The 16,961-nt window shown below is 37.2% G+C and overlaps 1 protein-coding gene across 3 annotated transcripts in view; it reads left to right on the top strand.

Annotated features, from left to right (window-relative positions):
- The window catches only part of GEMIN5 (gem nuclear organelle associated protein 5), a 49,519-nt gene that overhangs the window by 13,777 nt on the left and 18,781 nt on the right, over positions 1–16,961 (top strand). For all 3 annotated transcript variants that reach the window (XR_013764734.1, XM_079145451.1, XM_079145452.1), the window contains exons 11-21: positions 692–828; positions 2,177–2,250; positions 2,903–3,084; positions 5,182–5,321; positions 6,165–6,336; positions 8,543–8,770; positions 10,468–10,581; positions 10,952–11,074; positions 12,439–12,534; positions 12,916–13,053; positions 14,966–15,113. Coding sequence is in view for 2 of the 3 variants with exons in the window: in XM_079145451.1 (XP_079001577.1) it covers positions 692–828; positions 2,177–2,250; positions 2,903–3,084; positions 5,182–5,321; positions 6,165–6,336; positions 8,543–8,770; positions 10,468–10,581; positions 10,952–11,074; positions 12,439–12,534; positions 12,916–13,053; positions 14,966–15,113 (1,552 nt within the window). In the remaining variant the exon portion in view is untranslated. The remainder of the gene's footprint in view (positions 1–691; positions 829–2,176; positions 2,251–2,902; positions 3,085–5,181; positions 5,322–6,164; positions 6,337–8,542; positions 8,771–10,467; positions 10,582–10,951; positions 11,075–12,438; positions 12,535–12,915; positions 13,054–14,965; positions 15,114–16,961) is intronic.

Consider the following 16,961-nt stretch of genomic DNA (forward strand, 5'->3'; position numbering starts at 1 on the left):
ATTACTACCTTTTACCCCTTTCCCTCTTCTAGCCCCTCAGCTTTTTCTTGTCCCTTAAGTAATGAATCTTTCATAATATCTTTTTGGGTGTATTGAACAAGTCTCTGATATACTTTCCTTAATATCATGAAACATCTGTAAATGTCCATAGCAGTCACCCTGCCGGTGGAGAGGATAAATAGTATAAATCATCAGAACTCAAGCAGCCTTGGAATTATATTTTATTCATCCAACAAGAGAATTACTATAATACTAAGAAAATCACTGCTTTGAAGATACCTCCTTATAGGTAGCTAGTCATGGTAAATCCTGTAGCTCCATAAATTTAAATGCCCAAAGAGTAAAGCACTTATTTCTGGAAGAAAAAGTAAATTCTCAAGCTTTGATTTGAGATCTGATGTTTGATTTCTGATCCCAACTTTTGTGCCACTATTATTTTGAATGTTAGAAGAATGTTAAAAGTGAATATGTTACATCATAGAATTTTAACATAGAATTAGTAGAACTTTTTTACTTCTCCCAAGAACTGTTCAGGTGGAAAGAACAGTGACTTTATTCCCTTGTGTTAGAATGCTTCAAATGAATAATTCTTTTTAATTCTTAATTCTCATAGTATGGTATGGTCAGCCTGTAGTAACAAATAGTTAAACTGATGAAGTTCAAGTCTGATAAGTTTTCTTATGTCATGTAGGCGGAGAAGGAGACAGACCTTCCCTCACTTTATACAGCTGTGGAGGGGAAGGAATTGTCCTACAGCATAACCCCTGGAAGCTGAGTGGGGAGGCCTTTGACATCAACAAACTCATCAGGGACACCAATTCAATCAAAGTGAGTTATCATGATCTCTAGTCTCCTCTTGGATTCCTCTGGGTTTCCCATTTTGCACACTAAATGAGATTCTTGGAGATAGGTGGTATATCAAGTCAGGCATCGTATATATTGTGAAGCAGGCTTTGAGCAAATTTGTGGTTTCTAATACATGTCTTTAGGAGTCTTTATCCTTGAATAGGAACTAAACCAAAAAAAAAAAAAAGTGTCTCAATTGCAGCAGTGATCTGTAATTTTCAGATCTTGACTATAAAACATTCTGTTTATGCCAACCACTTCAACCAAAATGATGCTGTGGTAAAAATGACCCTATGGTTTCTAAATGTAACAACAAATTTTGTTTTGCTCAAGACTGAATTGGCATTTTGTTTTTAAAGGAAATAATTTCAGATTTACAAAAGCTGCGAAAACATACAAATAATTCTCTAATATCCTTTACCTAGTTTCCAACATTTAATCACTTTTGCTTTAACATTCTATTAGTGTACATATATGCCAGAAGTGTCTTTTAAAGTCAAATCATAAATGTTGAGATTTCCCTACCCTTTCAAATGAGTATTTTTTTAATCACTGCTCAATATTTTCACATGGCTAGAATAAAAATAGTACCTAATCATAAGTTAATTATGTTTATTAAGTATATTCCTTCATTGTCTTAAGTGTTCCCTATACATTAACAGTCTTCAAGAATGAAAAGAACCAATTAGAACGAATACAAATTTTTTAAAAAAATAATGAAAGAAATTCCTGTTCTGACAAGCTTTTAGTTTAATGGCATTTGATTATATGTATCAGAAGTTTATACAAGGAGTCTGGGCTGGAAATAGAAATTTTGAATCCCTTCACATAAATGATAGATGAAGAACCTCTAGGTGTGTAAGGCAGGCTTAAAAAGAAAAACAAAACAGTAAGAAAAGAAGAGAAACCAAGCAGTTTTGGAGAGTACAACATTATAAGGGTAGTAATTCTGGAAACAAACTGAAGGATAAGAAGAAAACAAGGAAAGTGTGTACATCTTTTGTTAAGGACCAAGAAACCAGTGGGTACATCTCATTCTTTACTGTGGGACAAAAGTTTTTTCAGTTAATTTCATTTCAAAAGGTTAAACATTGTAGATGTTTGGTTGTTAATAGGTTCTCTGTCCTATTTAGGAAGTCATAATAAGAATTCTTATTCTTAGTAATTCTTGAGCCAATTAAGGAGACTGTTTAGGAGAATGACTGTTGTGTAATTAGAACATGTCTTAACTCTAGGGACTTTTTTTCCCTCATCCTGTCATCACTGATTTATAAGATGTGTGGAAAAAAGAACAATGTTTGTAGTCAGAATTGGTTTGTTTTGCTTCTAGTACAAATTGCCTGTACACACAGAAATCAGCTGGAAAGCAGATGGCAAAATCATGGCTCTTGGCAATGAAGATGGGTATGTATTTGTTTTCTTAAAAAAGAAATAACTGCAGTTGCACATATTTTGAATCACAAGCTGGCTAATGCCATCTGTAACATTAATTAGGGAAGCACAGTTGTATTTCATATTCTAATTTATCATTGATATCCTTAACTGATCCAGGAGCTCTTTGCATCTTTGAAAACAACAGTTATTTAGATTAATTTCAGTTCAAAGATTTGTAGCATTTGGCTACAGCATGTTTAGGCTATTTTATGCCTCACAAAATGGTCATCTGAATTCAACTGTCCTGTGCTGCACTCCATTTTTAAGAAGTAATACTGGACAGAACTTTTTAGATCTCAGTCTGTCTTTCCATTGTTAATTACAGTGTGTAGTCCAAGTTCAGATAATAGTTCATTAATTCTTTTAGCTTCCCACTGCCATGTATTATTTATTAATGCCCAACAAATACAACTTTCCAGACATTGTAGAATTTTTAAATGTTGAATATGCTCATTTCATAAAACAACCTTTTATATCTGATTCTTCATGAGAATAGCTTTTGCAATGATAGTGTTATTTTATTCCATTTCACCTTTCTGAACTAATGGAGTAAGGGAGCTGACTGTTCGCACTGCACTGTAATTTGATTATCTCTCTTGTCTTTGTGTGTTTCTTATTCCAGATCAATAGAAATATTTCAGGTTCCCAACCTGAGACTGATTTGCATCATCCAACAACATCACAAGCTTGTGAATGCCATTTCCTGGCATCATGATCATGGCAGCCAGCCAGAGCTGAGCTATCTAATGGCCTCTGGCTCCAACAATGCAATCATTTATGTGCACAATCTGAAAACTGTCCTAGGTAACTTTGGTTTCCTCCATACTGGGGATTATATTGCTTGTTCAGCTACTTTCCATTCTGTTCTTTACATGTTTTTACTTTATTTTTGGCTTTTTTTTTTTCCAAAAGCAATATATTCACCTTACTTTAAAACTTTCAAACATAACAAAAACATTAACTTAGAGAATGAAGAATATATATACGTGTATATATACACACACACACACAAACACATACATGTGCATATATATGTACATATTATATATATATATAATGTGTGCATATGTTAGCTACGTAGGTTAGCTAACTTCTTCCATAGCTAGTGTGTGTGTGTGTGTATAAAACTAATTTTTCTTCTACAAATTCAGTGCATGAAAATTTGCTATTAGCAAATATATATTCATTCCATGATATGAATATACCATAATTTATCCATTCCACACATGATGAATATTTAAATTATATTTTTTCAGAAATAATATTACTAAAGAACTTTGAACATAATATCCTCATGAACATGAATAATTTTCTTATAGAAAATTTCTAGAAGCAGATATGAAGAGATGTGGACATTAAAAATACAGTTGTTTTTTTTTTAAATAATTAATGCTCAGTGGCTATCCAAAAAAGCTGCCAGTTTATACTCCATCCAGCAGTAGCAATAGTGCCGTTTTACATACACACTCAACACACAACCCATTCCCATGTTTGATTACATCTAGACCTCCTATTCCTATGAGATAGGTATTATTGTCCTCACTTCACTCATGTAGAAACTAAGGTCCAATCCAGAGAGGTTAACTGACTTCTTCCATAGCTAGTATACGACAGTCGAGGCCCAAGCTCACAGCCTCATCCCAGAGTCTGCATGTGTTCTAGAAAATACTGTTCCTGCCTGGGAGTTTAATTTTTTCATGAATGATTTATCCCTGAAGGAACCTTAAACTACTTTGAACCCCTTTCAACACCTAGGAGAACCAGAGTTCAGAAGGGCCTTTGTTTTCTCTTTCTTTTTAATTCCTTTTTGATACTGGCAATTAAACAAAACTCAGGGGCATCCTCACTGACCTACATCTTCAGCCCTTTTGAAACAGGGTCTTGCTAAATTGGCCAGGCTGACCTTGAATTTGGGATCCTCCTGGCACAGGTTCTTAAGTCACTGGGATTACAGACATGAACCACCACACCTAGTGGACCTTTCTTTTTAATGTGTTGGAAATGGGATTTCATTTTCCCCCAATATGTATAAGTTACCTATGTCTAAACTGTTCATAATGTTGCAGAGTGATGAAACAGTTGAGATTTTTAATTTCTCTAGAAATAATTTTCAGTGGTTTTCTGAGACCAATTCAGGAGAGCAGGTGCTCTCCTGAATAAAAGCAGTGTGGAAAAAGTATTAAAGTATAGACACATTATGGTTGTAACAATAAATAGTAGATATACTATAACTAATGAGCAATGTTGAAAAGCTAATCCTGGTCCTTGTGATTGTTATTAATGGGATTCTAAAATTATCCACTTTGGCAAAGGACATTAACTTATTTTTCATAGCAGCACAGATCTTCATCTATTATAATATTACCATCCTAGTTTTTCATTTCATATTATTCTTATCTTCTTTTTTGAAATAATTCAGTTTTTAAAGGAAGTTGCAATAAGATTGCAAAGAACTCCCATCTGCCCTTTCTCATATTTAATCAGATTTAACATTTTTGCTGCATTTGATGAGTACAGATCATGTTTTACACATGCTTCTGCAATTTGATTTTAGCTGGTATTTCCTTATAATTAACTCCAGATTATACACTTTTACCCAGAATACCATACCCAGTAAGTATATAACCTTCATAGGATTACATCTAAAAGGCATTGTTTTCATTGCAATGGCTTCTGGAAGGAAATAGTAATAGCTAACAGTTTGTGTTAAGCTTGTATTTACCCAGACACTGTTAATGGGCCCATATACTAGACCACTAATAGTATCATCTGCTAAAAATGACCTAGATCTGACAAAATCTGGACTCTTGCATTAATAAGAGTTAATACCTTCTGTTTTCATTTTTTATTTTTTGTTATTGCTAGTAATGGTAGGAGTAACACTTTCTCCTTACCTTTTAGAGAGCAATCCTGAGGCTCCAGTGACCATTACAGAGCCCTACCGGACCCTCTCTGGACATACGGCCAAGATCACCAGTCTGGCCTGGAGCCCACATCATGATGGAAGGCTGGTGTCTGCTTCCTATGATGGTACAGCACAGGTACTGTTGTGTCCTGGACCCTGGGCGCTCTCACTGTGTACCCTAATTTAAACTCTATCCTCTTCTCCCGCCCCCTCCAGATGGGAGTATGTTTTTTTTCTGCACTGTCATCTTCTACAAAAAGATTCTCTGAACTCTAGAAGGCATTTTAGTTTTATCTGGACCCTTAGCAAGCTAAGTCAGGAGACTTACCATGAGTGTGGTAGGATAAATTGATGTGAAAAGTTCTCTTTCTTTAAACAGAAATGAAAATAAAGATGAGCAGCCATGCTGGAGCTATGTTGAAGGAGTGTTGGGTGTCAGAACCAGAATTGACCATAGCAGCTAGGGAATGCATCTATGGGGTGGTGTCTGTCTCAGTATTGAATGGTAACTCAACTGTTTGCACAAAGCTGAGAGCCATGAAGACAGGCCTGCTTTCTGTGAATTGGACACCAAGATAATTAAAGAAATAACAAGGCAACTGATTATTTGTCCAGGGACTTGGGAACAAAAGAATTGCCTATATGAAATGACAACCCCAATTTCTAAATTAGTTATGGATTATTTTTTTCATGATGCCAGAACTCCCAGGCCAAATAGTAGCAGATAGTTCTGGTTTGGGACAGTGTGATCCATGGGGCACCAATAAAAGCCCATTCGGAATCTCCTCTTAGGAATACCTACACACTCCAGAGCGCATAACCCCCCACCCCCCATGGAAAACAGTACTGTGAAATTGAACTCCTAACAGAGAAATTACAAATCACATAAGGAAATAAAGAGCCCACAATTTTTTAATTGAATAAATTATGCCCCCCAAACAATAACCAGAAAATTTATTGTCATGTGTCTTGGTTTCAGGTATGGGATACTCTCCGGGAAGAGCCTCTTTGTAATTTCCGAGGGCATCGAGGCCGACTGCTTTGTGTGGCATGGTCCCCATTGGATCCAGATTGCATCTACTCAGGGGCAGATGACTTCTGTGTGTACAAATGGCTAACTTCCATGCAAGCTCATTCCCGGCCTCCCCAAGGTCAGTCAGAACATGAAACCCATACATGTTTGCCTAATTCCCTCTCTCTCTCAATTGAGTTTATAAAAGCCTAGCAAAGAAGACATTCATGCAGAGCAGCAGCACAGGATGGTAGGGGTCTGCAGCCCACAAAAGGCTGGCAGGCTTGTGGGGCTAAGGACACCCCCAGTCAGTAGCAAGGGGCCAGATCTTAGTTGCTAAATGTCGTTCTTCACTAAAAAGGGTCTAAGGGTCTTCTTTGAGAAATGGAAGAACCTATATCATTTTATGCCAGAAAGGAAAGATGAACTCAAAGAATTAAGGAGACACATCAGAAGGACACAGAAACCAGCTTAACCAAATCTGAGAGGATTTGTACTTGAAAATAAGTAAAAGTATTCCACTCTGGCTACAAAAGATTAACTGATACCAGACTTGTGTACCTGCCATAAACAACTAGAAAAATTAGAATATATTAAGCAATTAGAAATTTACCCAAAAGAAATGAAATTATATGTACACATAAAGACTCATAAAAGAATGCTCATAGTAGCTTTACTGTGGTTGCCAAAAACTAAAAACAGCTCAATGCTGATCAGTAGATAAATGAGTAAATGTATGGGATCCCTGCAGTGGAATTTCACTTGACCATAAAAAAAAAAGTAATAGGCTGGAGATGTAGCCTAGTGACAGGGCATGTGCTTAGCATGAAACCCAGAGTTCAGTCCCCAACACCAAACAATGAAAAGGTACTGATAAACACAACAAAATCAGTGAATCTCAAAAAAATTATGTTGGGCTGGCATGTGGCTCAGTGCTTAAGTGCCCCTGAGTTCAATCCCTGGTACCAAAAAAAGAAATAGAAAAAAAAAAAATTATGCCAAGCACAAGAAGTTGAGCACAAAAGACTACATATACTGTATAATTCTGTTTATATGAAACTCTAGACCAGCAAAACTAAACTAGAGTAACAGCAGGTCAATGGTAGCTGGAAGGAGAGGGGGTGCATTTCATGGTGGTAGGTTGCACAACTCTGATCTGTCAAAATTCATCAAAGTATTAAAAGGTGGGTATTTTACTGTATTAAATCATTCCACAATAAAGGTGATTTTTAAAACTAAAAAAATGAATAACAGTAATGAATTATGATCTGAAATAGAAATTCCTACTGATACAAGTGATGTCTAAATAACTGGGAGGCACGCTTCCTTAGGCTGGAATGCCACCTAATGACTGTAGAGGGAATGATGGACTCTGGAAAAGAAATCCATTCCAAACCATCCCCAAGGAATGCCTGCACACCCCAGAGCACAGCAGCCTCCCACAGGAGATTGCACTTCCAAAACTGAACTCCTCAGAGGAAAGGTACAGACTGACATTTCAGCAATCACAGTAAGAAGTTTTAGTCAAGAAACCTCAGTGGACTAGGGCTGTAGCCCAGTGGTAGTATTTGGCCTTAGATTTGATCCCCAACACTGGGGAAAGAAAAAAATCCGTGGATCCTGAAACTAGTGAATGCAAGTAATAATAAACAGGAGCAATATTTTTTCAGAGGGTAACCTGCAGAACACTCTTTTAATCTAAAGTAATTAAACCAAACAGTAGAACAAATAAAAATTATGTGCTACCTCGTAGGTTGCCCTGAGATGAGCACAGCATTACTTCTGTGTATTCCAGCTGAAAATGCATAACCTGAATCTACGAAAAAACACCAGACAGTCCCAAATTGAGGGAAAATTAACAAAATAACTCTCCTGTAGTCTTCCAACTTTCAAGTTGTGAAAGTCAAAGGACAACTGAACAACTAACTGTTCATGGCTAAAGGAATGAAAGTCCAATGCAGTGGGTGATCCTGGTTCAGTTGCTTTTGCTAAAAAGACATCATTGGTACAATTAGCAAAACTTGATTAACGAGTGTGTGGAGTAGATGGTAATAGTGTATCAGTGCTGATTTCCTGACCTCAGTGGCTGTGGTGTGGTGATTTTGGAGAAAGTCTTTGGTTGGGCACACATTGACTTATGCAGGGGTAATCAGGCATTATATTTGTGATTTAATGAAATCTCAAAGGTTAATGTGATCATACAACTAAAAATTCATTGGGAAGGAAAGGAAAGTAAGGCTGTCAGAACAAAGCGTGACTAATGATGTATTGGAGATTACCACCCAGGGCACTTTTAATCGAGAATGTATATTTTAGCCTATGCTTTTTTATTGTGATTTTTGCAGGCAAAAAAAGTATTGAATTAGAGAAGAAACGGCTCTCTCAACCTAAGCCAAAGGCCAAAAAGAAGAAAAAGCCCACCTTACGAGTGCCTGTAAAACAAGACTCATTTGACGGGAATGAAGAAGAGTGCATAAAAGAAAACTCGGGACCTGTTGAAAATGGGGTGTCAGACCAGGATGGGGAGGAGGAAGCACAGGAGCCAGAGTCACCCTGTGGCCTCGCTTCAGTGGGTATGTGCAGAATACTGGGTACCACTAACTAAAAGTTTTGTCATGTCTAGGAAATTCAGTTGGATTCTTACTCAGTCTGAAATTTTTCTGTCTTTGACTTGCCTGATTTTCCAACTCCTTGCTTGGGTGGTATCTGTGGAAACAATTAGTTTTCTTTAAGGTTTTTAAAGTTTCTAAAATAAACTCCTTTGATGAAGGGTTAAAGGAGATAGAGCCCCGTAGAGAAAACTTCATCAGCTAGGTAGGACAAGGCCATGGGACCGAGTGAAGCTTGGGTAGTACATATACAGAAACTTACAAGGAAACAGTTTTAACAGTATGATGTTATTGGCCATATCTATTCAAAGAAACTGCCGTCCCTTACAAATGTCTGACTGTACAAGCCACCACCTCTCTGGTGGTAAGTTCCCACCCCTCCTACCAGGAGTTCATTCCTAGCTTTCTGCCATAACAGAGGAAAATTGAAGAACATTAAGCTATAGTGGCAGATCTCAGATTTCTCACACACATGAAAAATTCCACCACTAATTTTCAATGTATTCTAGTTCATATTTAAAGAGAAATAATTATTGGGCTGGGGATATAGCTCAGTTCGTTGAGTGCTTGCCTTGCAAGCACAAGGCCCTGGGTTCAAATCTCCAGTACTGCCAAAAAAAAAAAAAAAAGAGAGAGAGAAATAATTGTTAAGGATAAGTAAATTGTGTGGATAAGTAAATTACTAGCACTTTCATCCTTTTATATATTACCTTAATTATCTGGTGCCTGTTACAACTTAAAGATATGATTAGGTTAAAAGAGAGTATAAATAGAAGTGATGATTTATGATTAATTTTAAAACAGTATGATGTGGCAAAATTAATGTGACCAAAATATGTAGAGGCATCCCTGACCCTCTCTATCCCAAAAGATGGCCACTGAACCCATAGTTTGGGTTAATAAAAAGCTAAAAGCATAATTTATATTTTAGGCTCATCAGAATGCCTTCATATCACATAATGGCTATACAAAAATGCCCTTCGCCCCTGTATATCAACAGGGTTTTTTGGTTTTGTTTGTTTGTTTTGGTACCAGAGATTGAGCCCTGGACCCCAACCACTGAGCACATCCCAGCTCTTTCACTTTTTATTTTGAAACAGGATCTTGCTAAGTTGCTTAAGACCTTGCTAAATTGCTGAGTCTGGCTTTGAACTTGGGATCTTCCTGTCTTCAGCCTCCTGTGCCACTGGGATTACAGGCCTCTGCCACCATGCCCAGCAAGCTTTTTTTTTTTTTTTTTTTAAGGAAAGAAGTGTGTATTCAGGATTATGGGTTGTGATTCTGTAGCATGTATATTCAATTACTATTCTCTATTAAATTATTCCTTATTTGTATAGTAAATATGTATTACTACTCGGTGACCTAAATATATGAAAAGCAACTTGTCCAGAGTGGAGTTTGAGGATAACGTAATTAAGGAGGCTAGAGGTTAATAACTTTTTCTTAGTAGGAAGTTCTGTATAATAAACTTACAGATTTCTGAAATAGCCAGTTGGTGAGGCTGAGGAGAGACTACCCGTGCATCCCTTCCAAAGCATGTTTTGGTAATAGGTAAAATTACATTGCTAGGCCTGATAAAACTCTTAATTTTTTAAAAAATAAACTGAATTCTACATTATTCTTATCTCAGACATTTTTCCTGTTTTTCCCCTGTGTTGTAGTTTCTAGAGAACCAGTTGTTAATACTCCAGTTTCCTCAGGCTTTGAAAAATCAAAAGTCAGCATTAACAACAAAGTCACTTTACTGAAAAAGGAGTCACCTAAAGAAAAGCCAGGTCAGTATCTAATAATTGAAATATTTTGTTAGACCATCCTAAAATACTGCATGCAACAGAGGACTCAGAAGTATTTGGTGTTGGTTTGTTTGTTGAGGTTTTAAATATTTGTGGGTGTTCTGATTGTGTTTCTGTTGGGTTTGTTCTTTTTGAACATTATTTTAGCACTTGATGAAACTTTTTGTAGTTGATGTATTGCTTCATAAATGTTACCAAGGGCATTTTATATATAATGTGCACATTTCACCAGCGATCTTTATAGGAGTAAGAACTTGAATCTATCTAGTAGGTTACATTCCTATAATAGGCAGTCATTCTGTTGTGTTTCTGATCTGCTTTTGAGGTGATCTGTACTTTGATTACATTTCAGAGGCTTTAATCAAAAAGAGAAAAGCTCGTTCCATGCTTCCTCTGAGCACAAGCCTGGACCACAGGTCCAAAGAGGAGCTTCATCATGACTGTTTAGTGCTAGCAACTGCAAAGCACTGCAAAGGTACTGGAGTACATTCCCTCAACCCGTCCGTAGTCTTCTGGGAACTGGCATGTATGGGGTGCTTACTTGTTAAATGGATGAGCACACAGATTCTAAAGTTGTGTCTGTGCTTCTGCATTCTCTGGCATCCTTCACGTCCACCTTCTCCCCCACAGCCTGCTGTCAGACTTCCTGCCCTTTCCATCAGCACTGTCCATTCACTTTTAGATGTGGTGCTCTGCTTTTATCTCTTCTAGCTGCTGCCAGCCAGCTCTGCGCCCAAACTGCAGTTTTGGCTTAAGTTTCTCAGCATAAGTCTACTCCTTCCACCATTTCCCCTATTAACAGTGTCTTCAGGTACTGTTTTTCCTTATTGGAAAGACACCCATAATGTGGCAGTTCCTTTAAAATATTTGTTCATGGAGGCTTTTTTTTTTAATTTTTGATTTTTAAAGCCCTCATTTAATGCCCATTATTTTGGTATCTGAGCAAGTTTGTTTATTGATTGATTGATTGATTGATTGATTTTCAATTTGTTGAGCTGAAAGGGATGCATGTGATAAAATGAGACTCAAACAGTATAAAAAGAAAGTAAATCTTCCCATCCTGAAACCCAGTTCTCTTCTCCTCCCTAGAGGCCACACTATCATCAGTTCCTTGTGTCTTGCCAGAGGCATTTTTTTAATTATACATAGGCTTTGGATCTTTGCAAAGCCTTCCTATAATTCAATTATAATGATATGGTTTTACATTGTTTCCCTTATTGAAAATCAGAAAATGAACAGTGAATAGTTTTGGGGGGTCTTTTTGTTTGTTTTGGTACTAGGGATTGAACCCAGGAGTACTCTGCCACTAAGCTACACCCTCAACCCTTTCAATTTTTTATTTTGCGACAGGGTCTGACTAAGTTGCCAAGGCTGGCCTTGAACTTGCAATCCTCTTACCTCAACCTTCTGAGTATTATAGGTGTGCACCACTATGCCCAGCTGGGATCCAGTGAATACTAAGGACATTCTTTGCCTTTTAGTTTTGTTTTGCATGTTTTTTATTTATATATAGCATTTAAATACATGTTGAATATTAGGTTTGCTTTTAACATTTTTTCACCAAAAATCTTTTTTTGAGCAAACTACATTGTCTCTGGATTTTGCCCAAATTGAGCTAAAAAATCCTACATTTATTTTCTTGTTTTGCTACCTTCATAATAAGCTCAGGTGCCTTTTGGTTACAAGGGCACAGATCTGATTTGCTCACTATCTAAAGAGGGTATTTCAACAAACATTCAGAAGTTATTGAACAGAAAACAGTAAACTGTGTGATGATTTCATCTGATTTTCTTTATCTGTTTTTCTGTATTGTTTTGTTTTGTCCTTTTTAATTTACAGAGCTCAGTGAGGATGTGTCTGCTGATCTTGAGGAAAGATTTCACCTGGGGCTTTTCACAGATAGGGCTACCTTGTACAGAATGATTGAAACTGAAGGTGAGGCAAACCCAGTAAACATAATCCCATCTGTCTTCATGCTTCCCTGATAACATTTCTGTGCACCTCTTTTGTGACTGCCATTCTGTGTTATTGTCGTGGTTTTGCAAATATGCTCCTGACTTGGATATTCGTATACATCCCTTGCATTATCATAACACTCTGAACACACATGTTCATTCTGAGTGAGAGGGTGCAAGTGAAATGGTTGGGTGGGCAAATGGCCACATGGGCTCCAGGCCCCATTAAAATCATTCTGGTAGGTGACTTATCCGTCAGTGAGTGAGTGTATAATTTCCTCTTTCACTCTGCCTTTTTCTAGAAGTCAGTGGAGACAGATTTTCTGAAACATCTTTCAAATACTCTCTCTCTTTCATACAGGAAAGGGTCACTTGGAAAATGGCCACCCAGAGTTATTTCACCAACTCATGCTTTGGAAAGGAGATCTAAAGGGTGTTCTCCAAACAGCAGCAGAAAGAGGGGAGCTGACAGACAATCTAGTGGCTATGGCACCAGTAGGTATGTTCTTTCTGAAAAAAGTACCATCATCTCTGGAATATATATCCCTCTAAAGATGGCTCACCAGTTTCAAGCTTAAAATCACTTATAAATGCAATTAAATACAATAGGCTACTACCTCAACTCGTATCCTACAGAAAGACCAGAAATTGCCACATGTTAATGGCAAAAGCATAATTGGTGACACATTAGTCCGTTCTGTATTACTGTAACAAAATACTTGAAGATGGGTACTTTCCAAAGAAAAGGAGCTTATTTAACTCCTTGTCAGCCACCCCGAAAGCTCTCCTCCTCGCCCCCGCTCTCCTCCTCGCCCCCGCTCTCCTCCTCGCCCCCGCTCAAAAGCATACTGCCAGTGACTGCTCAGCTCTGGTGAGAACTTCCTGGTCAAAAGCATCATAGTGGTAGCACTGTAAGCAGAACAGATCACTTGGCAAACAGTAAGCCAAAGACCAGAGGAAGGTCAAGAGGCTTCTTGAATTTCTGTTGTTGTCTATGGATTTTTCTGATTTTGGTTTTTGTGTGTGTTGTGCATGCGCACAACACACACACGCTGAAGATTAAGCCCAGGGCTTTACTCATATTAAATATACCCCAGCTCAAGACCTGCTCTTTGTATAAAAACCCACTGTCATAGGAACCAGTCCATTCTATAAGATCAGCATAAATTCCACGTGTGGTGCCCTCTTGACCTAATTACCTTCTACTAGGCCCCACCTCTTAAAGGTTCTAATACCTCTTAACACTGCCACTAGAAACCAAGCCTCCAGCACATGAACACGGGACGAAACATATCCCAACCATAGCCCGTGAAAACTTCCTGAAGGACAATTTGACAATAAATTAAAACACATATAACCTTTGGCTCAGCAATTCTAATTATAGGAATTTAAGTATATTCAGATACACAAATGACTTTCATCAAAGTGATATTTATAATAACAAAGATTGCAAGAACCTCTATTTCCATCAGTAAGAGACTGATTAAAGCAGGTATGTCCATACATTGAGTCCCTGTAGGTACCGAAAGAATGAGGCAGCTCTGCATTCTTACATGGAATAGACATTCCAAAATACAGAGAAGAAAAGAATCAGGGTATAGGTGCACAACAGAATATTACAATATTCATTTGTATTTACACAATGATGTAGTTATATATTCAGACTATTTCCAAAGGCTTCAGAAAAACTGTAATGGGTGTTGCTTTGAGGGAAAGGAATTTGGGCAAGGTGCGATAGGTACCAAGATAGAAAGGAAACCTTTTATGCCATCCTTGTTTTGTTTTGTTTTACGCTTTCTCTCCATTTGTGCTATATGTAGAGCAAAAAGTACACAGATCTTGAGTGTATAATAAATTTCACAAACTGAATGCACTCTTGTAAGCAACACCCATATCAAGAAATATACCATTACAGACAGGCATGGTGACTCATGCCTGTAATTCCAGCAACTGGAGGCTGAGGAAGGAGGATCACATGGCCAGCCTTAACAACTTAGGGAGACCCTGTCTTAAAATGAGAAAAGTGTTGGGATATAGCTCAGAGTTGAGCACCCCTAGGTTCAATCCTCAGTACCAAAAAAAAAAAAAAAAAAATAGAAAGAAACATACCACTACACAAACTCTGAAAGTTCCCCATGCTTCTTTCCCTTTACCCCAACAGGGGTAACTACTTTTCTGAACTTAATACTTTTTTGTGTCTTTTGAATGATATAAGAAAGGAAACAATTTGTTTTGAACATGGAAGTGAAAAGAGGTAAAAGAAGCAACTGATTTGTAATGGCAGTTGGATTAACAGCTAAATGTTCTACTTAATGCATTATCTATGGAAACAAGAAAATTTTCAGCCCTGCTCCCTTCTCCCTCTCCATGAACCTTTTTTTTTTGAAACCACCATCTTTCATTCTTTTCAGCTGGTTACCATGTGTGGCTATGGGCTGTGGAAGCCTTTGCCAGACAGTTGTGTTTCCAGGATCAGTACGTCAAGGCTGCCTCTCATCTACTTTCTATTCATAAAGTGTATGAAGCTGTGGAGCTGCTCAAGTCAAACCATTTTTACAGGTCTGTATGGTCCGAGAATTTATCCAGTAATTGTACATAATAAACAGTAATCTAAACTTCTTTATTGTTAAATACCAAAAGAGGAAGAAACAGCACAAAATAGATTAATACAACTCCCTTTTTAAGCCCACCAGTGAAAGGAAACAGGATCTTGTCAGCCACCCCAAAAGCTCTCCTCCTCACCCCCCCTTTTTTTAAGAAAAATATAGCATTCCAGATTTAGTTGAAATGCCTTTCCCCTATTCTCTCCTCCTTTCCTCTTCTCTAGAAGTAACTACACTCCTGAGGTTGGTATGAATCTTTTCCATGCCCAAGTGTTTATTCTGTTACTAATACATATGTAAGTATCAAAAGCAATCTGAAAAAAATAGTTCTTGTAGATCTCTTACAATTGGGTCTTATTTTTTTTCCAATCTGACAATCACTGCCATTTAGTTGAAGTGTTAGACCATTTATATTCAATATAAATATTGATGTCATTGATTTGAATTTACCACCTTTTGTTTTCTGTTTATCCCATTTTTTTTTCTTCTTTTCCAACTTTCTATTGAATGAACTGAGTGTTTTTAATTTCTAATTTAAAACTAATGCTGCTGGACGTGGTGGCACATGCCTGTAATCCCAGCGGTTTGGGAGGCTGAGGCAGGAGGATGGCAAGTTCAAAGCCAGCCTCAGCAAAAGTGAGGCACTAAGCAACTCAGTGAAACCCCATCTCTAAATAACTACAAAAATAGGGCTCAGGATGTGACTCATTAGTTGAGTGCCTCTGAGTTCAATCTCCATAACCCAAAAATCAAGAAGAAAAAACTGTAATACTGACTTATTAGCTGTATATTCTTTATCTTTTAATGGTTACTTTGGAGTTTCTGATGAGCATTTTTAATTTATCACAGTTTATTTTCAAGTAATTATACTATTTAATGTATACTATTATATTTCCTTCTTCCCATCCTTTCTGCTGTTTTCACATGACATTTAATATGTTGTACATGTAAAAACCCCACTTTACACTATGAATATTTTGCTTTAAACAGTTCTTTTTTAAAATATGTTTATTTAATAATGCATGTTTATTATTTCCTAGCATTTCATTCTTTCATGTAGGTCCAGGTTCCCATTTGCTATCAATTCTTTCACCTGAAGAACTTCAACAATTTTCTTATAGAATGTTCTGCTAGCAACAAATTCCCTTAAGTCTTCATTGTCTATAAAAGTATACTTTCTGGGCTAGGGATATAGCTCAGTTGGTAGAGTGCCTGCCTTGCATGCACAAGGCCCTGGATTCAATCCTTAGCACCACCAAAAAAAAAAAAAAAAAAAGTATACTTTCATCTTTAAAGGATCTTTTTGCTTAATAGAATTCTAGATTTTAAAACAATCTTGTTTTATATATTTTTTATTTATTTATTTATTTTTGTCTTTCCGTACCCCAGCGATTCTGTTTTCTCTTTATTGCATTGTTTTTTACTTGACTGCCATCTTTGTAAGAACTGCAGGGGGTTTTCTCTCATTTTAGGACTTTCTTCCCTCAGTAATTTCCAGCAGTTTGATATGATGTGCTTTGATGAGGTTTTCTTTTTGCTTATCTTGGTTGAGTTTTGTTATCTTTAGAGAGTGTTGAAGTTTGTTTTGGCAAGGTGACCCTTGATTTTTCCATGACATGTTCTAAACTTTTTTAGGCAAAATTAAAGAAATCCATAGTCCAGATGTAGTTTGACTCTTCTTTCTGAAATCTTTACTGAATTGCCTGTGTATTCACCAGGTCACAACTCTGAGGTCTCCAAGCTCTGAAAGAGCTCTGGGATTGCTGGGCTATGGTTCCCTAATTGTTCTTTGTTCAGCCTTAAG

Source organism: Sciurus vulgaris (genome assembly GCF_902686455.1).
Source record: "Sciurus vulgaris genome assembly, chromosome: 6".
Taxonomy (NCBI): Eukaryota; Metazoa; Chordata; class Mammalia; order Rodentia; family Sciuridae; genus Sciurus; species Sciurus vulgaris.